Below are 22,285 nucleotides of genomic sequence, written 5' to 3'. Positions count from 1 at the left end.
TGACAACTCTAGGTGGACCACAGAAGCATGAACTGTTCTGCAAAGATACACATTTCATCAAAATCAATTAACATGTAAGAATCCTGTCTTAGAAGAGACAAAAGCCATGGCAAGGGTGAGTGCACTGCACTTCACAGCCCCCTCCTTTCACTACCTCCTCCAGCACACTGCCTTCCCAGCTGCCAACTGTGCTGCAGGCAGCTGAGGCCTTCATTTATTTAGCAACGATACTCTCTTGTCTGTCTTCCAGGAACTTGTCCCATCTCCCCTTGACCCACATGATTCTTTTTTCTGGCAGGAATTCCCCAGCTCTGCTCCCTCTCCTGGGAGGGACAAGGAAAGCAGCAGGTGAGGAATGTGTATCCACAGAGGCTGCTATTCTCCTCTGAGGCTCAGTGGTAAGACGGGTTCATGCCATCCAGTCTTCCACTCCAACCACACTATCCTTCAGCATTTTTACCAAGTCCATCTGAGCAGCACCAGCTAGAAACAGCTCTCTCTTTGAACATGAAGCCTAATTGTACCAAACACAAGCAAAACTTTTTTTTTTAAATCCCAAGTAAACAGTCTGTATTCTAACACACAATAGGTCTGCACCAATTAAATACAGTATGGCAGTATATAAATTACAGTTCTTTACAGTAAATAGTAAAAGACAAGAGTCCGCTTACTGTACACAACAATCAAAGAAAGAACAGCAGCTTTTCAGTAAGGTCCCAGGTATCTCAATCATTCACTTGCTAAGGAACAAAGAAAAGATACAGCAGGCCATTCACTTCACTCATTTTTTACCATGTTGCTTTACAAATATCCAGAACACTTGTACAGGCATCTACAGTATCTACATGTGGAACAACCTTCTTAGGAATTCATGAGCACCAGACATAAATCCCTCCATCATTCCCATTATTAAAATAAACTTTACAGATTAAAATTACTTTAGCAGGTCCTATTTCATCTTGATAATAAACCAGCAAGTAACAAGTGCAAAGTTTGCAGTCATGATCCATTTACTGCTTCTTTATTTCCCATTTCTCCCCACCCCACACCCAAAGGACCCAAAACCCCCTAAAAATCCCAGAATGTTGTCCTCTCACACACTTGCAGTAATACTGTTTCTGCAGTCAAACTGCCCGGCTGGCTTTTGCTAACATGTGAAATGCCAGACTCATAGCTTCAGGCATCCTCAGTCATTCCAATGCCAAGTCAGCACAGTGGCAGGCCTCTAGGAAGACAAAACATATGAAGCAGTTGGATATTTCAGTGTGCTTAAACACAGAAGGCTGCACGGTGCCCAGTGACTGAAAGAAACATGGCACCAAGTTACCAGTTAAAACATTTACAATAGAAAGATATAAACAGCAAATATGTCAGTCTAAAACAAGTTCTTTGGTAATTAAGAACAGCAAACCTCAGTGGTTGGGTTTTTTTACCAAATACGGATTTACATCCTGTTTTTTCCTCAATAAAATATCTTTTGTTGTTTAAAATATATCTCCCAAGTTGTTGTGTAACAAATAGTCCAGTACCTCAGTTATCTACAATCAGCTTTAACTGTGTTTTAGTGTGCAGCCGTATCTGCTCACTGGCAGACAAACTATAGATACACATTCATATATATATAATATATATATTATTTATAAAAAATTAGATAATTAAGTCAAGGACTCTAGAGAATACACATTCCGTATGGACAGGTTAAAATGTACAATAGCTTCAAAAATCCATAAAGTTTTCTACACAGTGATGCGTGTAGTAAGTGCAAAAATACTGCAGTTTAGTTAATCCAAGATTTTCTGTTTTCCTGTTTCCTAGAAAAAGCAGAAGCTGCTGCATCTCCTGAATGGCAGAGGACATCTCCTCCTGTCTTGGGAGTGGCTGATGAGCCTTGAAGCACAGAACTCTTCCGTTTCTCTGAGGTGGAAGATGCCTGAGACCGGGAAGTGCTACTCCATTTCCTCGCGGGAGCTGGTGCTTTGCTGAGGCGCCCAGGACGAACGAAAATGCCGTGTCGTGGTTTGCAGTGGAAGTACTCTCTGCCTTTCACAATTCCATCGTGCTTCCCTTCAATGGAAAAAAATGCACAGGATTAAATGCTGGTGCTGCCATTAGCACATACAATTGGGCGCTGAAGTGTGAATACTTTTGGTTATCTGTCAAATAGCCAAGATTGTTCCTGCTGAGTGACAAAGCCAGATGCTCACCATACACTAGGGAGAACAAAACTTGGAAAGGAGGGCTTGAAATGTGACCAAAAAGATGATTTTCTAAAATATTGCTTTGTTAACTAACATTTTAGAAGGCCAAGCATGTGTTCATTTTGCAAAATAAACTGTCCTCAAAACCAACTGCTTGCAAAGCTTAAAATTTATCTGGAGACAAACTTCTGGCATAAGTGATATTACCTATTAAACTACAAAAAACATCTTTTTAAATGACCTGAAGCATTTCTATAGAAGTTTCTTAACACTTGCAGAGCACTGACTTTTTCTGATCCCTCTGAAGTTACGTAAAACCTGTGCTCTGGAATTCATCTTTCCCCAGTGGAAAACAACAATAAATCTCAAAAATCCACTGACAGCAAACCCATCTGACAAGTGATGCACACTGTTAGTACTGTTCATGAATGTGTGCACACTGATTAAAAAAAGATATGCCAATTTTAGGCTTTCCTTTTTTCTCTGATCAGTAAAAACAGATGGGTACCATGGGGAACTACCACAACATGGAAAAGCAGGGCTTTCAGACAGTTAAAAATGGATCAGAGCATCCCTATCACCAGAAAGCCAAGAACTGGGTGTATCAGATACCAAGCTTCATGAAACCAGAGGTACTTCCCAGGACTGAACTGGAAGGAATGATTGTACTGTGACTTTAAAAATTGGTCACACTAGCTGCACAGATAACCCAGAACACATTTAGTCTTACCCAGCTGAACATTGAGTTCAACTCCAACCCAGATTCCAGATGAAAAATCCACCGTTCCAACGTATCTCACTGTGCCCATCTTATTACTTCCAACACAGACTTGTTCGCCCACGGCCACCCAGCTCGGTAAGACGTGGGCTTGATCTGCAGAAGCACTTTCTTCACAATCAGAACCATCCAAGTGGTCCTTCGTAATAAAGTCGTCCATGGAAGCATCGGGATAAGTCTCGGGGTCTGAAGCGTCTTTCACCAGTCCAGAACAAAAAGGGCTTTCCACAGCATCCGCAAGCCAGGCGTCACCTGCTGCTGCTGCCGAGCTCTGCTGGCCCGTGCATGGGCTCTGCCCCTTGCCAGGGGCTCGGGGTGACTCCAAGGCGCTCTCTCCGTTAGAGGACAGAAGGGAACACGACTGTGGAGCTGTTGAATGGTCGAAGTCCTTCCCATCTTCAACGCCCATGAACTCAGTAAAGGAGTGATCTTCCAGAATGTCTGTCGTGTGCTCAACCGTCACCTCGCGCGCTGAAAATTCGATGGTGTTTTTGCCATCCAAGGAACTTAGAGCTGAGAAGGATCCAGCTCTGGGTAACTGCTGAGAGTCTCTGTCAGTGGCACTGAATGACAGTGGTACTTGCTCTGTTAAGGCACTGTTTTCTTTCAGTGGCACCACAGGTAACTTCTCTTTCGCTAACTCCTTTTCTGACTCTCGACATTCCTTGTTCAAAGATCTTAAATCATGTGCAAGGGATGATCCCGAGGGATCGCTAGAGTCCAGCTCCTTGGTGTGACTGGCTAGCTGGTCTGTGCTATCACTACAGGGAACAAGCATGTCAGACAGGGTGGCGTTAGAGGCACTGTGGGAAAAGTAGCCACTAGTGATGCTGCTAGTGGTGGGGCTGCGGGACACCTCTTTCTCAAGAACACGTGAGCTCATGAAGTCTGATTTAGAGGAAAACCACTCCCTGTTCTCCAGGCTAGCATTGTAAATACTGAAGTCAGCAAACTCCTCCGGTACATAAGGCCGGAAATTTTGAAAACTTTGTGGACTTATCAGCTTCTTATTAATGGCATCCAACTCACTGTCTTCCTCCTCAGAGTCCTGCAAAGGAAAAGAGGAACTGGGATTAGGAACCTGTGACAGTGAGGTTTTCAGAATAAGCTAACCATCCTTTATTTTTTCCTTTGTGACCATGGAGAAATATGTTCCTTTAATATTCTTTAATTGAAGAATGGAAGACACCATTGAAAAGAGCTGCTGGGAGCTACAGCTGGGATCTACACTGAGCTACTCAATTTTTAGAAAATAAATTCTAAATAGTTCAGAAAATATAAAACAATAAAAGGAAGGTTACATATTTTCATCCACAGACTTTTTTCTCCTATGATTTAGACTAATTAAACCTACTGAAGGTATTTTATAGAGTTAATTCACCACCTAACAACAGAAACATAAATATGAATGGTAAAGGCCTTACAGAGTCCCTGCTGCAATACAGATTTTAAAAACTATGAGATTCTTAAAAACTTTGCACAGTGGGATTTTCTATTAACCTGATATCAGCGAGGCTAAATAATTTTGCTTACCCCTGGCTATTCACACCTGAACACGTTCAGGATGTTTGAATATGCAAGCAAAAAGATCAAATCTTACATAAAACCTTCAAGGAAGCATTTGTATGCATACATGTATGTGTTTGGATGGAAATAAGTGACAGTAATCACCCTGGCAGAATTTGGAGGTGCCTCCCTAAATTTCTCCTTGGTGATGTGAAAGGATGCACTGTGATCAGACCACAGATGTGGCTTTCACAGAATTGATCTGAAGCTAAGAACTTCAGTCTGTAAAAATAAATCTGAGAAAGACTCCAGCAACATGGTAGGGCTGCTCCCGCAGGATAAAATACTGTAGGCAGGACTCCACATGGCTGCTTTTTAAAGTATTTCCTTTTTTATAGACATGTATGTCTTCATTTACACATATATACGCATGTATAAACATAGGTATATGTATACACACATATATATTAAAAATTGTTAGTTTACAGGAAATTTCTACTAGAAATAATTGTATTTTAGGAAAATTTAAAACTGCTGAAGTCCTTTAAAAAATCTCAAGCCTCCATTATTTCTCAGCTCCTTATCTGCATCACAGATTTCAAACTCTGATCAAAGCAGATCCTGTGTGATATCTGAGTACCTGGATGCTTTCAGACACCTGCTGTGACTCACCAATGTAAAAGGAAAAGCAGAACACTTAACCAGATGACCACAGAGTACCAAGACATCAGGATAAACATCCTCTTGAAAATGTTTCCTCACTTCAAAATAGCCAAGACTGCTCAAATGACTTTGTATAACAAAATTTCAAATACCCAGACAGGAAAGAGTTGCCCATGTCAGAATAATCACACAGAATTGTTTGGATTGGAAGGCACCCCTTGAGGTCAATTAGCCCAATCTCCCTCGGCTCAAGCTGAGTCAGCCAGAGCAGCCTGTCCAAGACAGCATCCAATTGGGTGGGTTTTGGGATCTCTACAACCTTCCTGCACAGCTCATTCCAGTGTTTGACCCTCCTCACAGTAGACAAAGTGTTTTCATGTTTCATTTTGTGATCAGATGGGATCTCATGTGTTTTGATTTGCCTCATGTCCTGTCACTGGACACTGCTGAGAAGAATCTGCCTTGGCTCATCTGGTGTTTTTAAACATTGATAAAATGCCCCTGTGACTGGTCTCCTTAAGGCTGAACAGCTCCAGACATTCCAGCCTCTCCCTATATGTCAGACGGCCCTTATCTGTAATAAGGTCTCATGTCCATTCTCACCATGTTCAAACTCAGCAAACTCATAGCAAATATAATTCAGTATTACCCATGCAGAATGGCCTCTTAAGAGGACTGGACTCAAGATTTTCAATATTAATTTTTTTTGTTGTCACAGCTATCAGTATTTGAACAGGATGTCTCTACTTGTCTAAGTATATCTGACAAATCCAACCACATTTCAGATTATTAATATTTGCTCAAGTAAACACTTGGTATCCTTTGCTTTCTAATTTTCACAGCACTCTTTCAGAGTAATTTCTCATACAGAATTTGGATGAAGGTTTTAGTTTGCAATTATTTATTTCTCTGAAGAGGAACAGTAGTGTTATGAAATGTCAGTAAGACTCCTGAGTATTATTTATACTATTGAAAATCTTGCTATTTACATCTTAAATCCACAGTTCCTTCAGAAGGAATGGAAAAAAAGTAATACCTGCTTTATTGAGACTAAGAATACCCTTCCAAGCACTAATATTGCAGGATACCAGTTGCTCATCTCTGAGGGATGTTTTCTCAGTCATTCTGCTTACCTCTTCCCTTTTGCCAACTTGTACAAAAATAAGTTTTGTTCTGCGCAGAAGCTTATAGTTTTGGTTTTTTTAAGCATTAAAAACTAAGAGTTTATCAAATATACTTTTTAAAGTTGAAGATTATGTATGAACTCCAAACTAATAAACATTTAATGAAGGAAGTGTTTCTAGTCGATACTAGCTAAATGTTCCCTTGAGACCAAAATGTATTTTTATAACAGAGTTCTTTGTATCTCCTTTGAAACTTGCAGAATTCCTCATTTAACTGAAAAAAAACCCCACTTTGGTGGTGTTCCTGTTCAGAATCAGACTGGATAAGAGCCTGTAACTGAGAAATGGCTCTACAGACACACAGACATTGGTGAGTGATTAGGAAAAGTCAAACAGGTAACCACAGTGTCAGTCATGTGCCATTTCAGGGTTTTTGTCATCCTAAGTAGAAAAGCTGAGGTACAGAGAACCAGTCTTCTTACTAGAACATGGGCTATGAAGAATGCTGAGAATAGGTGAAGAGACGCCACCTTGTGACAGACAAAAAGTGCCCCTGGTAGGAACAAGACATATTTTCTTTCAGAGCTTCTCTTGAATTTCCTGATTGGGAAATTCCATAAGCAATGCAATTTCAGAGTTCTTCAAATTTCTGTCGATGTGATATGTTGGGGGAAAAGCAAAAGAAGTTGCTTTGTACAGCTCAGGCTATTGGTACGAATAAAGATAAAATCTTTGAAAAACCGGTCAAGAAACTTCAGCAACTTCCCTGGGATGTAACAGAATGACTATAATGAAAAGCAGATTTAAGAACTGGTAACAGAAAGACCATAAGAGCAAGAGCTAATCAGACAAGACTATATGTCAAGTTCCAGCAGTAAAGAAGCAAAATACGCAAGAGCACAGAGCAGCTTCCCTACACCTGCTTCGTAACAAAGATACTGTGTCATTAAAAGTTAAAGCATCTGAGCTTTCAAATCCCTAAATTACACCTCTCAAGTAACCTCAACAAGTTAGATCCCATTTTACTAATTTAAAAATCAGTAATACTTATCTAGTCGTTGCACTACTGGTGCCTTAATTTTTATTGCCCGCTAGAAGGGTTTCCTCTTAGCAAATCCTCCCTTAAACATGTTAAGTACTGGCAGTATTTAAATACACTTAATATGAAAATATTTAATCTGACCTTAACATAAGTCACAGTATTCCTGTATTATCCAGAACGTGCCCCTATATCACGCTGTTTTGATATAGTTGCAATATCAAGCATGTGTAAGTACTCTCTGAAATTTCAGGTTGAATGCTCTATTTCAGGCCAACTGAAAAAAAATATTTTTTGTTAACTGCCTTTTTTTTTTTTTTTTACCCTTTCTTTGACAGGTGTGTTTTGAATATTGGAATACTCCAGCCTAGTTAAAACATAGGACTCACTGCAGCTCTTAAAAATGGGGTAGCTTGGGAAGCCTACATCCTACAAAGGCTTCTCTCCTAAAGCATCATTTGCTAAACACAACACCATAGGCTGGCTGGGCTATGCAAAGTAGCTGTGTCAACCTCCTCCCCACTAGCAGCTGCTACTTCTTGCCTGTCTCTCCAGGACCCACTCAAAGGTCTAAAAGGTCATCAGACTTAGAGGACTAGATCCAAATGAAATATAACTCCACTGTAGTCAAGCCATCAACTGAGTGGATCAGTTCCCTTGATCTGACTTCCTATGCAACCAAACAAAAAACTGTGTTGATACAAGGGAGAAGTCAGTACGAGTTAAGCAGATGAGAACTGAAAGAACAGCTCTTTCCATGGTCCTGTTGGCTATGGCAGGTTTACAGTGTTCAGTGAATTAGTTCCCTTCTGGTTGGCAAAGCCTGGTGGCAGGATATTGCCCTTTTCTAGCTCTGAAAGCTTCTGTGTATCTGTGGAAAGCAGCACAGGCAAGTGCCTGGGTTAATTCAGGGCATGCATGGGGTGGGACTTTGTTTTCACTCAAGGGATTAAAACTGCCCTCAAGTTGCTATGGAAAGTTTTGTAACAATTTATTTTCCAAAGGATGTTTTTCAACCCTCTAGAAGATTTCTTTTTGCCAAATACCTTCATGCTATTTGTATCAGTGACTCAGTGCAAGTCAGCACGTCAGCTAATCTTATGGAAAATTAACATGATCAAGAATAAAACAGTTGCCACCCAAACCCAGCAGCCAAGCTTCAAATATATACACCATAATACTCAGGATACTTTGGTCTAACAACATACAAAATAGCATTAGAAATCCAGAACAGGTTTTTAATGGCTTGGCTGTATGGTAGGAATGAAAATAACTTTGAATAGGAAGAACCCATCACTACCATTTTGTGGAAAAGTGTTCCATAGGACTTAAAGGAAATAATTTGAAGGTTCTGAATTTTATATCTAAAGCTCTGATTAAAGCAAGTATTTGCAGCCATGTTCCACAGCCCCAAAACCAAAACCATCATACAGCAGAAATGATGATACACCTTTTGTTGAAGCAGCAGTGAGAAAAGGATTTAGCAGGTGAAGATTAAAACAAAAGCCCTCCACCTCAATTTCCACCTGAATTATGATGAAGACAGGCTGCATGTTAATTAAGAGCGGCAATCTTATTTTAGTCATATTATTTCCATGTCAGGCAATTAAAAGCTTTTTATAGTGTACCCACACCTAAATGCATGGTTACTTACACCAAATGGGATCATTCCATTTACTCTGGGGTATAGTCACAAAATCTAGGTAACATACAAGGTATATTAGAGTGATAACAGCATGGCTCACTTACTGGATCAGTTGTGCCCTGTAAAAACTACAACTTCCCCTCTCCCCCCGCCGTACTGGACAAATGATATATAAACATTAAAGCACAAAACAAAACAAAAATAAAACACCAAACCCCAGTGGAGTTAGTTCCAATGACAGAATGCATTTGCAAGCCAGGCAAGCAACTGTTAACAACCATAACCTACAATCAGTCCCAAGTGGTTATTTCCACCTCACAACCTCTTTTTCCTGCTGCAGTAGCGTGAGTGCCTCAAGCCCACCACCAGGCCTCGAGACAGAAACTGGTACAAAACTTACAATCTTCTCCTCAGACATGCTGCTGGCACTGCTTCCTGCAGGCACAGCACAGCCAGCACAGTGCACCTGAGATGGAGGCATGCTCTGCAAAGGTTGAGACACACAACACATCACACAAACCACAGCTCTGACCATGGTGCTAAGTGGGTGCCAAGTTAGAAAGGTGGGACAACCTGATGAAGGTGAAACACTCATGCTGGCCATACAGACATCAAAATTCAAGTTAATGGGTAGGGAAACTCATGCACTCCTCCCAGAGTTTGAGGGTGAGGAATAAAGGCCAGAATCACAACCACCCCAGAATAGTTTCACAGAACTACGTTTGATCTGTGAAAAAAACCCACACCAACATCTAGCTGAATTAAAAAAAAAAAAAAGGGTAGGTTACTGCTACTTTAAAATAGAAGTGCCCTGTAAAGGAGATTACACACCAAGAAGTAAAAAACCCCCAAAACCCACAAACCCTGTATTCAGGCAAAAAACAAAACGCAAAATTCCACCACATATGAAGAGTGGCCTGAATAATTTTACCAGAGAATTACAAAATTCTGTTGCAACAGATGCAAATAATTTGCTAAGTACACAGAATCACTCCATCTGCTTTAAAAAAGCAGGTGGTTTTCAAAGATTACCTCTTGACTAAGTAGAGGTCGGCTTTCAAGTGGGGTCTTCCTTTTATGTTCCTCTTTCACTGGCATTAAGGGCTTGAAAAACTTTGGTGGCTGGGGAGAAAATGCTTTAAAAGGGCTGGCCATTAAAGCATGGGAATTCTCTGCTACAATACCTAGGTAAAAAAAGCAAAAATAATGTACTTCAGTTCTTCATATCCTGACTGCAAGAGCATATTTCAAAACAAGTGAAGGTTAAGCCATGCAATTGACAAGCTGCTGGCTACAGAAAAATGTCAAAATTTTAGTATTTAACCACTGGCCTAGGCATGAAATAATGCAGAGGTCAGTGAGAAGTCTTCTTAGAATAGTCTAGAAACAGAAGGAAAGCAGAGAACATCAGGATCTGTCCCCTCCATTCTGGGGTTCCAACATTTTTCCTTTTCATCCTGGTCATAAAAACAGCAGGAAGTGTCCTTGAAACTAGAACTCAGAAGCTCTTTGCTTCCTGGGTCTCACCTGACCTCTTCCCACAACACTGCAAGTCTGCCCTGTAATGAAGCCAGCCATCCTGCACAGCCAGGATGATCAAAAAAGGAAATTATAAGCAAGGAAGTGATGAATAAACCCTCAGTCCCGCTTTATTGCAACAGTATTTCTACCTGCACTGCCTGGTCAATGTGACCTGAAGGAAACAAGGCATCTGTTACACACTGACAAGGAGGCACAACCAATATCCACATATCATGTAAAGAACCTGTCTAAGGACAATTTCCACTTTAAACAAAAGCATCTTCATCTTCAAATTCGTAAAATAACAGCAGCTGCTTTTTGTTCTTTTGTGGTGTGTGGTTTTTTGTCTTGGTTTGGGTGGGTTTTTTTCTTTTTTTTTCTTCTGCAGTTTTGATTTGTATTTAGCATGTTCTGCCCCACTCTTGGTTTTTTGGATATTCTCAATTTTAAACCCTTTCCTGGATGTCTTATGCATTTCTCCCTTTCTCCCCTACTTCCAGATTATGGTTAGCTCCTTAAGTAGAAGCTGGATAACACATTTATTAGGGAAAGAGCACTGGGAATTTAATTTTTAGTTTAATGCAGTAAATAAGAATCCACCAGCACTGTCATATGAAATCTCACCACTGCCATCTTTGCTCTTGCGAGGTGACTCCCTGGGCAAAGTACCATAGCATGATACATCTTGGTAACTGGAACAACAGTCAGATATATCTAGGTGACTTTCAGACCAACCCTAAAAAACAAAAATACATAAATCTGCATGATGATGCAGGCAAATGTGGAAAAAATAATAGGTAAACTCGGGTGTTTGTTTTTTTTTAAAGTCAAACAAACCCCATAAACCAAAGGTATGTCAATTACTGACTTCAGACAATTTTCCTGTCACAGAAATGTATTGTTTTAAAGCTAATCAGCTGGTCAGTCAAGTATTTAAAGTTTTGCTCTGTTTCTTAAATATCAGTTTATAAAATTCTAATATGAAAAGCAGAGAAGGATAATAAGGTTTTATGCAAAATTGTATGTAATGGGTGCAGTATCTTTGAAGATAGATTATGTAAATCAACTGCTTTAAATACTATAAAAGGAAAATACTATTTCTATTTCCTTTTGTTTCCCCCCAGTTTTCAAACACATCTTGCTTCTGGTGGGGCTGGGAAATCTGGGAATGTGAGCTGTTTGTTGCTACATTTCCATACCTTGTCATCTTCATCACAGGCAGAAAGATCCAGTCGACTACAGGACACCTACAGAACACCAACAGACAGAATGACAAAATGCCTACCTTTTATTTGTGACATGTAATACTTTGCAGAAACACTATGATCATTTAGTCCTAATAAATATTTTTCTCTCTCTTTTCAGACCAGATTATGCATAAAGACATCTGTGTTTCTGCTGTATGAGCGCATGAGAGAACACATAAAATGGAAACTACCCCTTATAGTATGAAAAAAGTTAAAGGGACTTGAAGGTAAAAGTAATCTGAATCAGGGTAGTTGTCATCCTGAACTGCTTCCTAAATGGATATCCTTATGAAAGGAGAAGAGTTTCAACCAACCCTCCCTCTTCCTTGTTAACTTTGTAATCTCCTAGGACAGACAATTTTGGGGAGGGGTTTCACTTGGTGACCACTTTCCTGCAGGCTGGTTAGTCCCAGAACAGAGTAGTCATTACCACATCTCATTGTGCAAGCATTACACCAGCACACACAGACAGCAGGCCCTGCCCCATCAGTGCTAACCACGAAGGGTCCTTACGTTGTGCACGTTTGGAGTGCTGATGCTCCTGCGGATGTTCCTGGCTTTGGTGGAGAGAGCCTCTTTGACAGTGACTGCCTGTGTAAAGAGAACAAAACACTAGCAGCAATGCCATGGTCTCCTCAGGAAAACAGAGCAAGTGGGACAGGCACATTTTTTCAGTGTAGCTAACAACAGCAATCAGGGCTTGCATTCACAAATCTTAATTTGCACGCATAGCCACCAAAGCCTCTGTCTGAAATTCATTCTTTGGCCTTTGCTTGTTCAGGTTCTGAGTACTACATCATTGCCAGCTTTAGTTACTACATCCACCACCTCTGGAAATCTGTATTTCGCAGAAGTAACTTCGTCTTACGTTTATCTGTCCCATGATCTCTAAAAAAAAAAAATCCAACTGAAACAAAAAAAAGCAACACAGTATTTTTAAAAAATCAATCATCTCTTCTTGAATTCTCATAATCCAGTGCAAAGGGTGCAAGAAACGCCTTTTCCTTGCCTGTCTTAGTCGTTCAAGGCTCAGAATGTTCTCCACTTGCAGCACACCACGTGTGTATTTCTCAATGTAGGTTTCGCCATCGGATGTGCCCTCATTGTCACTCCTTGCTGCCATCAGTGCTAGGGTCTCACGATCCTCAATTTCTTCTGTAGCCTAAAGTAGAAGTTACACCATTCAAGGTTTCAAAAAGGAAAGCCAATTGTTTCAGTTCACTTTTTTAGACCAGTTCAATCCAAAAATCAGCTTGAATTGGGCATCTTAATCAGCAAACTTAATTACAGTCAATGACTCAGGGCTGCTCCATAGAGATGCAAATGACGCTGAAGAAATCAAGCTTAGAAGTTTTGAGCAGTTGCTATAGTAAAAGCACCTCCAGAAATAATGCAAATATAACCTGAAGTTGTGTATGTTAAGGCTCAACTAATGACAACTTCCTAGGCAGGGAAATTTAATTTCCTTCCCAAATCTTAAAATACGCTGTGATTTCACTAGAGTTTAAAATTTAAGTAGTACTGCAGCAAAGTGACAATCACATGGTGACAAGACTATTTATGTTTTCATTTGTCCAGTTTGTTTGCCTTTAAAATGAATCTTATGGTACATTTACAACTTGTATAAGCTTTTTCTATAAAAAGTAATTTATATTCCTGTGAACTCAGCTTCCCAGCTATTCTCTTTTCAAAGACCTGAACATTCCTCTGAGTACCCTCTATATTTTCCCTGTAGACACTAATGGCCATTCAAACATAACTCTACCACAAAAACTCAGTTAAACACAGTAGAAGAGAAAATAAAATCCCCACAGTTTTCAACTGTTTAAAGATAAACATGATGTCACACAGAACTTCAGTATATTCACTTTGGCAAACTGCCTCATATCAGCAAAGCAGGACATTTACTTTCTAATCAGTATCACCCACTGCAGTAGGTCAAGTCTGTTGGTTTCTGTGAATTTGCCAGAGAAATATGCTATAGTTTACCTTTGGTATATTGGATACTATTTCATAAGTCACTCCACAGGCATAATATATATTTTTCAAGGATATTCTCCTTTTCAGGCTCTGGGTAAAACTCTAGAAAGAAATTTTCAGTTACTGTTTTGATAATTATTATTTATGACATCCTAAAAAATAAAAACGTGCCATGCAAAATCTGGCTACAAAGGCAATCAGAATCATAATTTATTAAATTACTTTTTTAGCATTTATGATATTTTATGTCATATTTACAACACTGTGCTCAGTAGACAAGGCTACTAAGTTCAATCATTTGAAAAATGGACAGTTCAAAGAAATATACCAGTACACAGCTTCATTGCAACCTATAAAAACCTAGTTTTCATTTCTCTCTCATATGACTTCCAGAATTAAGCAAGCAGTTAAGGAAACACATTTGTTAAATTAAGAATATGGAACAAAACAAGGAATAAAAGAATATATAAATTTATTACCTGTTTGTTATAAATGTTGGCTGCAATCCTTTTGCGTAATACCAGTTCCATTGCAGCAGGGTGACTGAGCTGCACAGTAGTCTTCACAATTAAGTAAATTCTCTCATTTTGAGGAGTTACCCTATTCAGGTGCACTGAATCATGGACAGAAGAGTCCCAGGCAGCAGTGGCTGAAATCTATAGAGACAAATTAATAGAGGAAGGAAAGGGAAATCAAAGATTTTATTACTCTAACAACAGGTATCATTTTCAAAGATTTAACATGAAGTAAAACAATTACTTAATTTAAGAAAAATCAGCATCACTGAACTAAGTGGAGTCAAACCTCCTTTCCATAGTAAGGAATTTATCCAAAGAAGCAAAAAAGAGGTGTCAAGATACTGGGGAAAACAGTCATCACCACAATCCCTGCACTGTGCAAACCCTGCCCCAAAAGGAAGTCTTCACATGGCTGGAGACAGAAAGGAAAGCAGAAGCAAGACTGGATGAAGGAATACAAGTCCTACTGCTACTGTATTAAAACTATTACTTTTAATGTAAAATCTTTCATCTATATTGGATTAGGCTATAACAGCCCCCACATAAAAACCCTGCATCCATTCTGCACAATGGGGTATTTTCCTTTCCTCTGCCTTCTCCCCAACTTTGATGTCTCATTTGTTCTGGAAATGATCTCAAACAATAGTCTAAGTAGGCACAGAACATATAAGGAATCAGTTAATAAATACCTAAATGGATTCAGAACCATTAATTTCCAACAATTCCCAAACCACATATTTAAAAAACAATAATTTTGTGCCACAAATTAAAAAAGTTTAAGTAATAAATTAAAAATTTATTTAAGTATTAAGCTTTGCATTGTGTGCACAAAAACCAAGTTATTTTTTCTAAAGAATTAAGAATTTGCAAGAGAAATTATGGAGGGGTGAGGAAAGCAGGAAAAGGGATTTTGAGTCAGGCAGTTGAACTGTTCTTTTGCAAAGAGCTAAGTCTTGTCATCTCTGAATTAAGGCAGGAGAGCTAACAAGTCGTAGCCTCTTAAATTCTATATAAATAGGCCAGAAAATCAAGGCAGCCCTAGATACAGGTGGTACTTCTAAGACAAAAAGGTAATAATAATAATAACAACGATTAAATACACAGAAGTAGGAAATAAAACATAAGAAGAAAGCATTAACAAGCTTCAGCTGTCTAGAAGGAGGCTTGCTAACAATTTACCTCATCATCACTGTGTTTTATGATCGGCAGATAAAAGAATGGGCTCCCATGCTCCTTTGGTAGTATTGAGTTAACTCCTGATGCATGGGGACCTATAAGTTGTTCATTGGCACTGAGGTCATCAGCTAATGAAACAAATGTGCAAAGAATGAAATAGTTTTATACCAAGGGATATGAATATATAGAGGCAAAGTTGTAATACAAAGCTGTAATAGAGGTCTACACATATTTCATAATATATTTAATCCTGCTTAATCTTATTACTATGCAGAATTTTGAAGATGATTTCAGCATACAAAAGAAATTGAAAATAGCAGTTCTAGCTACATTAGGCTTTTAGCTAAACAAACAAACAAACGGTGTGTTATGCCACAATCAACCTGTTTAAATATCCTATTTGATCTATTGTCTGCTAATCTCTACTGACAGTAAAAAAACAACCAAATAAAAACATTCCTTGTGAGCATAGATGAAGAAAGAGGGTATTGCATTTTCCAAAAGCATCTGCTAAAGCAGTTATTGATGCATTGCTTATATAAATATGTGTAGTAGCCCTCTTCAGTGCTGGATGTGATATGGCCTGTGGATCCTCCTCTGCTTTATGTCCAGGTTTGTAATTAGACTTGCTTCCTGAACAGTCCTTAAATGTGGAGCTATCTCTAGTCTCTTGTTACTTACAAGAATATATATCAATATTCTTCTCATATTGCATATGGCAGTTGCTGTGAGGACCAGAGTTTTAAACATCCTGATATATATATATTAGAACTAAATACCTTCAAAGGTAGAACACTTAGATTCTCTTAAAAAATCTCACTATAGCCCTAATAGTCTTCATTAAATGAACTGCTTAAGACTCAACAGATCAGTGGAAGGAGCTCTGAAAGCATTGGGAGATTCTCCATTAATGCTTTAATAACATGTGCATTTGTACATCAAAACACTTAAAGGATTTTCTCAGCTGCTGTTTGATTCAAACTAAGCTTTCTTTCTTACACTGTTTTCTGTTGTATGGCATATCACTGTACTCCTGTGTTCCCTGACTTTTATCTTTATGCTAAAATAATTGTTCTTAATTATGCCAACATATGCAACCAGAAGAAAAAGCACTTTACAAGCCGTATCAGACACTGTCATTGCCAGGACTTGTTTGATTTCTTACACCTTTCAGGTTCATTCTTCCGCGTAACAATTTATTCACCCAAATTAATTCCCCCATTTCTCCCTCCACAAGTTTCTTAATCTGCTTTTACAACATACCATTCAGATCAAGGAAGAGGACAGGTATATGTGTTTCCATTCCTGCAGGTGGAATCCTGAAACAAAACAAACTGCTAGTAACAAAGAAGGCAAACTCATACCTAAGCTAATGTGGGCAAACAGATCTCCATGCAATATTCATTAACTGCAACCAATGGCTCAAGCTGTCAACATTTTGATGGCTACTTTGAACGCCTGTGTGGCACAGACAGCATTTTGTTTATTTACACACAGAGCTTAATCTAGAGCTTTGCCAAAGCTCAATTCACACCACACAGCATGTGGCAGTTACTGCGAGGACCAGAGTTTCAAACATCCTGTTCTGTTCCTTATGAAGTCAACTGGTTGTAGTCATCTCATATAAAAAGACCAGCAACCCTCCAAACAACCAGATATGTAACTACTGGCACTCTTTATATCCGTAAACATGCTTTTAGCTACATGTCCACGGCACACTTCAGATGGATAAGGGGAAAAATTACGATAAAAGAGTATTGCTATATTATTGCCCAAATACTATAGGAGACATAAGTGGACACTTGATTAGAGGAGTGTTTCTTGTCCATACTTTCCCAAACCTAATATGTTGCTTTCCCCATTTTTGCATGTCAGCTTCAAAGATCTTAGTTAAAACACAAATTTAAACGAAACTAAAGAGAAATATATTACAAATTCAGATGAAACAGAAAACACATCCTTTGAAAACTTTGAGTTTATCCTCTCTCCACCCTTTATCGATGACATTATCATGTGTTCTACCATTCATCTTTCAACTGCTCCCTTTCTGAAAGGAATCAAATGACTGGATCATTTTCTCAATTATATAAAGTTGAAAAACATTGTATTATATTCAAAGGTGATTTTCAAACCTTGAAAGCCATTTCAAAGCTATGTTATGTAATATCTTAGTTAAGCTAATCTTTCTTACATTCAGAGCAGCACCTGACCTCCTAAAACTTTCTGTCAGCTGAATGCAGTTTGTAGTATCACAGGAGAACACAGGAAGCTCCAAAACATCCTTAGATTTGTGCCTTGCAGCATACACAGTTTATGCACAAAAAGATGGCAACTCCAGTGGCTTTTCTGAACATACCAATTTGCGGGGGCACCGGGAATTCCACTGCCCGGTGCTGGAACAAACACTGCATTCCTCTCTTCTGTCAGCCCTACCCACTGTTCCACCAGCCGGGCCTCTCGTTCTATATCATCCTCAGATTTTTCTACAGTGGAAGAGATTAGGATTACAAATGAGACACACTTTTTGTGGTACAGGGCATAAAGTACTTAGGATAGAAACTTTGAACTGCGAACCTTGTTTGTTGCTGATCTTTTGGATCTGCTCATCTAAGTACTCTCTGCGTTTTATTAATGCATCAGACCACCTTTCTCGTACACAGTTCAAATCTTCTTCCTAATATGGAAACAGAGAAAAAAGTCACTGGACTATGTGGGTAAGAATAAAGAGCAGCGAATTTTGTGGTAATTTAATCAGAATTTATATTAAATGGCTTGCATGATGCAGAAAACTTTTTTTTCCCCTGAATGACATGCATACTGATTAAGCACCTCATCACCCATGAAGGGAAGTTTATTCGCTTTCAAGTCTCATACTTCAACAGGAGAAAAGAAAATGTGACTGTCTGTGCTGCTGAACAGATTACACACCATGGGTTAATTACTCACAGAAGTGGCAATCAAATTTTTGATAGCATATGGAAGAGGAAAACCCAGTATCATCAGTTGATCGTAAGTTCTCCTGAAGATTAGACAGGTCAGTACACCCTCAAACCTGCACAAAATTCCATTGCTAGCAGCTGCTATCCGCGCAATTAAAAGATTTCTCATGCAAACAAAACCCATCATGCAATCATGCTTCGTGGTATCACAGAAAATCTGGTTGGTTCTTCTCTGTGATATGACAGAAAGCGCATAAACAGCCCATAGGAAGTTAGTACCTTAAATTATATTTTTGAGATTGCTAGGAAACTTAACATATCATCTTAAGGGATGTCAGCATTCTCACCTAACTGGTTTTACTTCTGTAAGGACTGCCTATTAGAAAAAAGTCTTCTATGTAGAAATCTGAAATTTATTTTACTTTGGGGGGGATTTCCTCTTCTGCTCTTTGCCACCTTTTGAAATGAGTCTTCTGCTACACTGTCTAAATTGTGACTTATCTCACAGAAAATCAGGGTCAAGGTTGGGTTTTGTGCAGATAAAAGAAAATTGCTTCACTGAAGCTTCTGTATCTACCCCCCATTCACATCCTCCACTCTCTCTCACTCAAGGATTTCAGAAAACTGCACAACATAAAAGGTTATGATATTTTCTTTAGAAAACAAACAAAATATCCTATGCTGAATAATTTGCCTGGAAAAGATGCCTGCAGCTGCTGGTTCTTTTCCCTGTGATATTCATTGGAAACTGTTTTCATTCTAAATTAAAGTTTCAAAGCTTTTATTCCCATAGCAATTCATGTAGCCAGTTAGGAGAGCTGACTGCAGAGTACTAGAGAAGAGAGGACACTGTAAGAGTATAAAGTCATAAGGTAAATTGAAATAGCAGTGGTTTATAGCCCAGGTAGCCTCTAAAATGCACAGCATGTGTGTATTTCAAAGCCGCTTTTGCTTGTTCATTTGAGAGCTGCTGGCCATTAGCATTAGCTGTGCCCCATGCCGCAGGATTGACAGCAACAGCAGCAATACCTGGTAACTATCCATATCACCACCATCATCCTCCTCCTTCTGGTACGAGAAAATACATTTTGTAAAACACAAAAACCCATGCATTTCACCCAATAGAAATACACAGAAATAACCCAAAACATGAAAATCAACATTTCTGCCACAAACTTGTAAATGTTAAAAATCACAATATTCAAATAAATAGTCATATTAATTAGTAGAAAGATTTTTTTTCATTATACTATAGCAGGTCAGCCATGATTTGAGGATTAGTGAATATGTTTATTTAAAAAAAATAAAAATTAAAAACCTCACAGAATCCAGTGCCAGAAAAATGACTAAGCAAGCAGATCACTAATCTCAAGTTCTAGTTTCATCTGTATCCAAGGTTAGAATTATTTGTGGAACTGAATGCAAACCTTCTGACAAAAGGCATCTTGCTTCCCTGGATGGCCCATTCCACTTGTTCTTTGCCATCACTGTCAAAATCATGCTTCATTTCCAATATAAATTTGTCCAGTGTCAGCTGAAATAATTTATGCTTCTTAAGGACTTATTTGGCTATGTGGAATAGCCCTCTCACATTCAGTGATGATTGGTTTTGATTCTTTGATAAGAACTACTTGGTGTTTTTTGCAAAGCTCAACAGTATTTCACTACATTTTCTCTATTAAATTTATCTTTTTTTCTTTTTTTTTTTTTCTTTTTTCTTTTTTTTTGCTTTTCCCCTCCTCAGCTTTCACCATCCCTGGAAGGGAGGGAAACTAACAGCACTAGGAATCTAGTATTAATTAACTCTACACACAAAGATAGAAACAATTTCCATATTCCTTCTGTTCTATCACACCCAGTACTTTCTCAGTCATACTTTCAGTTATAAGCAATAAAATACACAGGTTTAGCACCACAGGCTCATGTTACATGGATTAACCTCAAGCACATGTAAAACTGTAAATTGTACCAGTGTGCTAAGGTCCCTTTTGGAATTATGTTGGGCTGGGTCTAGAACAGCAGAACCACACCAAACTGAAAAATTAACTGCCTTACCTGGTAGCTGTCCAAGCCCCTTTGCAGCTTGGTTGATCTGGCAGTCACCCCACCTACAGAGACTGAAAGAATTGCTTCTACCATGAGAGGCAATGTTCCTGAATGCTGCACAGGTTTCACTGTCACCTGAACTCTGCGAGAATGACCCTAAGCAGGAAATTGAGAGGGAGAGAGAAGCTTAGAATAAAATTTAAAAAATCAATTTAAGCATTAATAAGATGTGAAGGAGAAAATACATACCTGCCTAAGCTGGAAAATTCCCCCTGTGTTTACATCTTTTGCCTGATGGAGTTCAACAGCAGTGTATTCACCCATCTCATTCAATTCTTGTATGGAAATCCACATTTCTATTCTTCGAGTTACTTCATTCCATCTAAAAAGACATTCCCCATAAAAACTCACAGTTGCCTCAAAAGGTTTTGTGCAGCACAGATATTAAATGCTTTAAGAAAGTTGATGGAAGGATTCATTCGTAATTTATTTGTACCTGTCTCTCAGTGTCCTAGTTTTTGCATGAAGAGAATCAACTTCCCAAACAGAGCTGCCATTGCCAGTACATCTGTGACCCCACACCTCAATAGCAAGAGCTCCTTCTGAAATGAACTCCAAAAACTCCTCTGTGACATTGACCACATAGTCCTGGCAATAAGAAAAACAAATCACATTCAACCATATTAAAAAATTGTATCTCCTCAATTTGCTCATAAGGACACACCAAACAACCAACTTCCTGCGTGATGAAACCATACAGTTTGCATCAGAAAGCTCAACTCTGAACATGAAAGTTGTAAAACCTCATCATCTCAGCAATTCATGCTCCTGCATACCATATTTCATAGTTTGAAAATTTCCATAAAAGTGATGTCTCAGCTCCAGAGATCTCTTTTAGGCTACTAAGCTTACCAAACAAGGATATAATCAGCTGTCATTATATAAATATTAGCTTTCTCCACACATTAAAGATAACATCTGAATTTAAAAGATCTTTTCCTTTTGCTACATTTTGAAGAAGTGACGAAGTGAAACACTATGGGATTCTTAAGCATAGTTAAAAGTCATTAGTTATATGACTTGACTCCCTCCTTATTGCCCCAGCAAAACAAGGCTCAGACTCTAAACAGTTTCTCTCAGATATATGATCTTACTGGGAACACTATTTCATAATAAAAATACTTACCTTACAGTGAGAGAAGGTCACTGTAAAATGAGCATCTTTGCTCTGAGGTGAAGGCACATCTGGATCTACCACTGGTGCTGCTACTGTTGACTCACATTGATCCCAAAATGTGTATTGACAAAATACAAAGTTGGAGAGATTAGGTGGTAGTCCAGTTGCTTCTTTTATTTTTACCTGTGGAGACAAAACAAACATTGTCATGAATACGACTGTTTCTTCTTCAACTGAAAATTGAAGATCAACAGCCAGTAGAAATTTTAAAGGACAGTAAGTATGTTCCCATTTAGGAAATCTGATTTTGCATATACAGAAACATAGATGTAAGGACCTCACCCATGTACATGTTTTGTTTGAGGAAGCTGATAAACTCAAGTGGAGAATGAAATGCTTTACCACAGAAGAAATTAAATCCATACACCACCCATAGATACTACATTAGAGGATCAGACTACAGGAGATAGATGTAGAGAAAAACTGTTACTCCTTCTGTGTCTGTAAAGGATTGTCCTTGTAACACCAGTATTTATGATGCAGATGTACATCTACTAGAAACTAACACAAATTAAATCAGCCACTGGCAACCACTGACTGGCCTACCCTGAGCTGGAACAAGAAAAGTCCTTTCAGAGACTTCTCAGCAAGCAATAGTCTAGACAGCTTAGTACTTTACATCAGACTGACTACTTAGTTACAGAGGCCTGAAACCATAAACTTCATCA

At 38.8% G+C, this 22,285-nt stretch overlaps 1 protein-coding gene across 5 annotated transcripts in view; it reads right to left on the bottom strand.

Moving 5' to 3' along the window:
- Positions 1-518: 518 nt before the first annotated feature.
- KIF13A (kinesin family member 13A) overlaps positions 519-22,285 on the bottom strand; it is a 104,860-nt gene continuing 83,093 nt past the window's right edge. For 2 of the 5 annotated variants that reach the window (XM_058832501.1, XM_058832503.1), the window contains 19 exons: positions 21,567-21,740; positions 20,877-21,028; positions 20,630-20,762; positions 20,390-20,536; positions 19,364-19,402; positions 17,970-18,069; positions 17,752-17,878; positions 16,659-16,714; positions 15,399-15,523; positions 14,181-14,357; positions 13,711-13,803; positions 12,731-12,883; positions 12,235-12,312; positions 11,674-11,721; positions 11,099-11,210; positions 9,986-10,137; positions 9,354-9,437; positions 2,929-4,024; positions 519-2,064 (listed from right to left, as the gene is read on the bottom strand). In XM_058832501.1, coding sequence (XP_058688484.1) covers positions 1,778-2,064; positions 2,929-4,024; positions 9,354-9,437; positions 9,986-10,137; positions 11,099-11,210; positions 11,674-11,721; positions 12,235-12,312; positions 12,731-12,883; positions 13,711-13,803; positions 14,181-14,357; positions 15,399-15,523; positions 16,659-16,714; positions 17,752-17,878; positions 17,970-18,069; positions 19,364-19,402; positions 20,390-20,536; positions 20,630-20,762; positions 20,877-21,028; positions 21,567-21,740 — 3,333 coding nt within the window. In that variant the 3' untranslated portion in view covers positions 519-1,777. The remainder of the gene's footprint in view (positions 2,065-2,928; positions 4,025-9,353; positions 9,438-9,985; positions 10,138-11,098; positions 11,211-11,673; positions 11,722-12,234; positions 12,313-12,730; positions 12,884-13,710; positions 13,804-14,180; positions 14,358-15,398; positions 15,524-16,658; positions 16,715-17,751; positions 17,879-17,969; positions 18,070-19,363; positions 19,403-20,389; positions 20,537-20,629; positions 20,763-20,876; positions 21,029-21,566; positions 21,741-22,285) is intronic. The other 3 variants (XM_058832502.1, XM_058832505.1, XM_058832504.1) reach the window with 2 other exon arrangements.

Source organism: Poecile atricapillus, chromosome 2 (assembly GCF_030490865.1).
Source record: "Poecile atricapillus isolate bPoeAtr1 chromosome 2, bPoeAtr1.hap1, whole genome shotgun sequence".
NCBI classification, from domain to species: domain Eukaryota; kingdom Metazoa; phylum Chordata; class Aves; order Passeriformes; family Paridae; genus Poecile; species Poecile atricapillus.
This window is presented reverse-complemented; position numbering and strand designations above follow the sequence as displayed.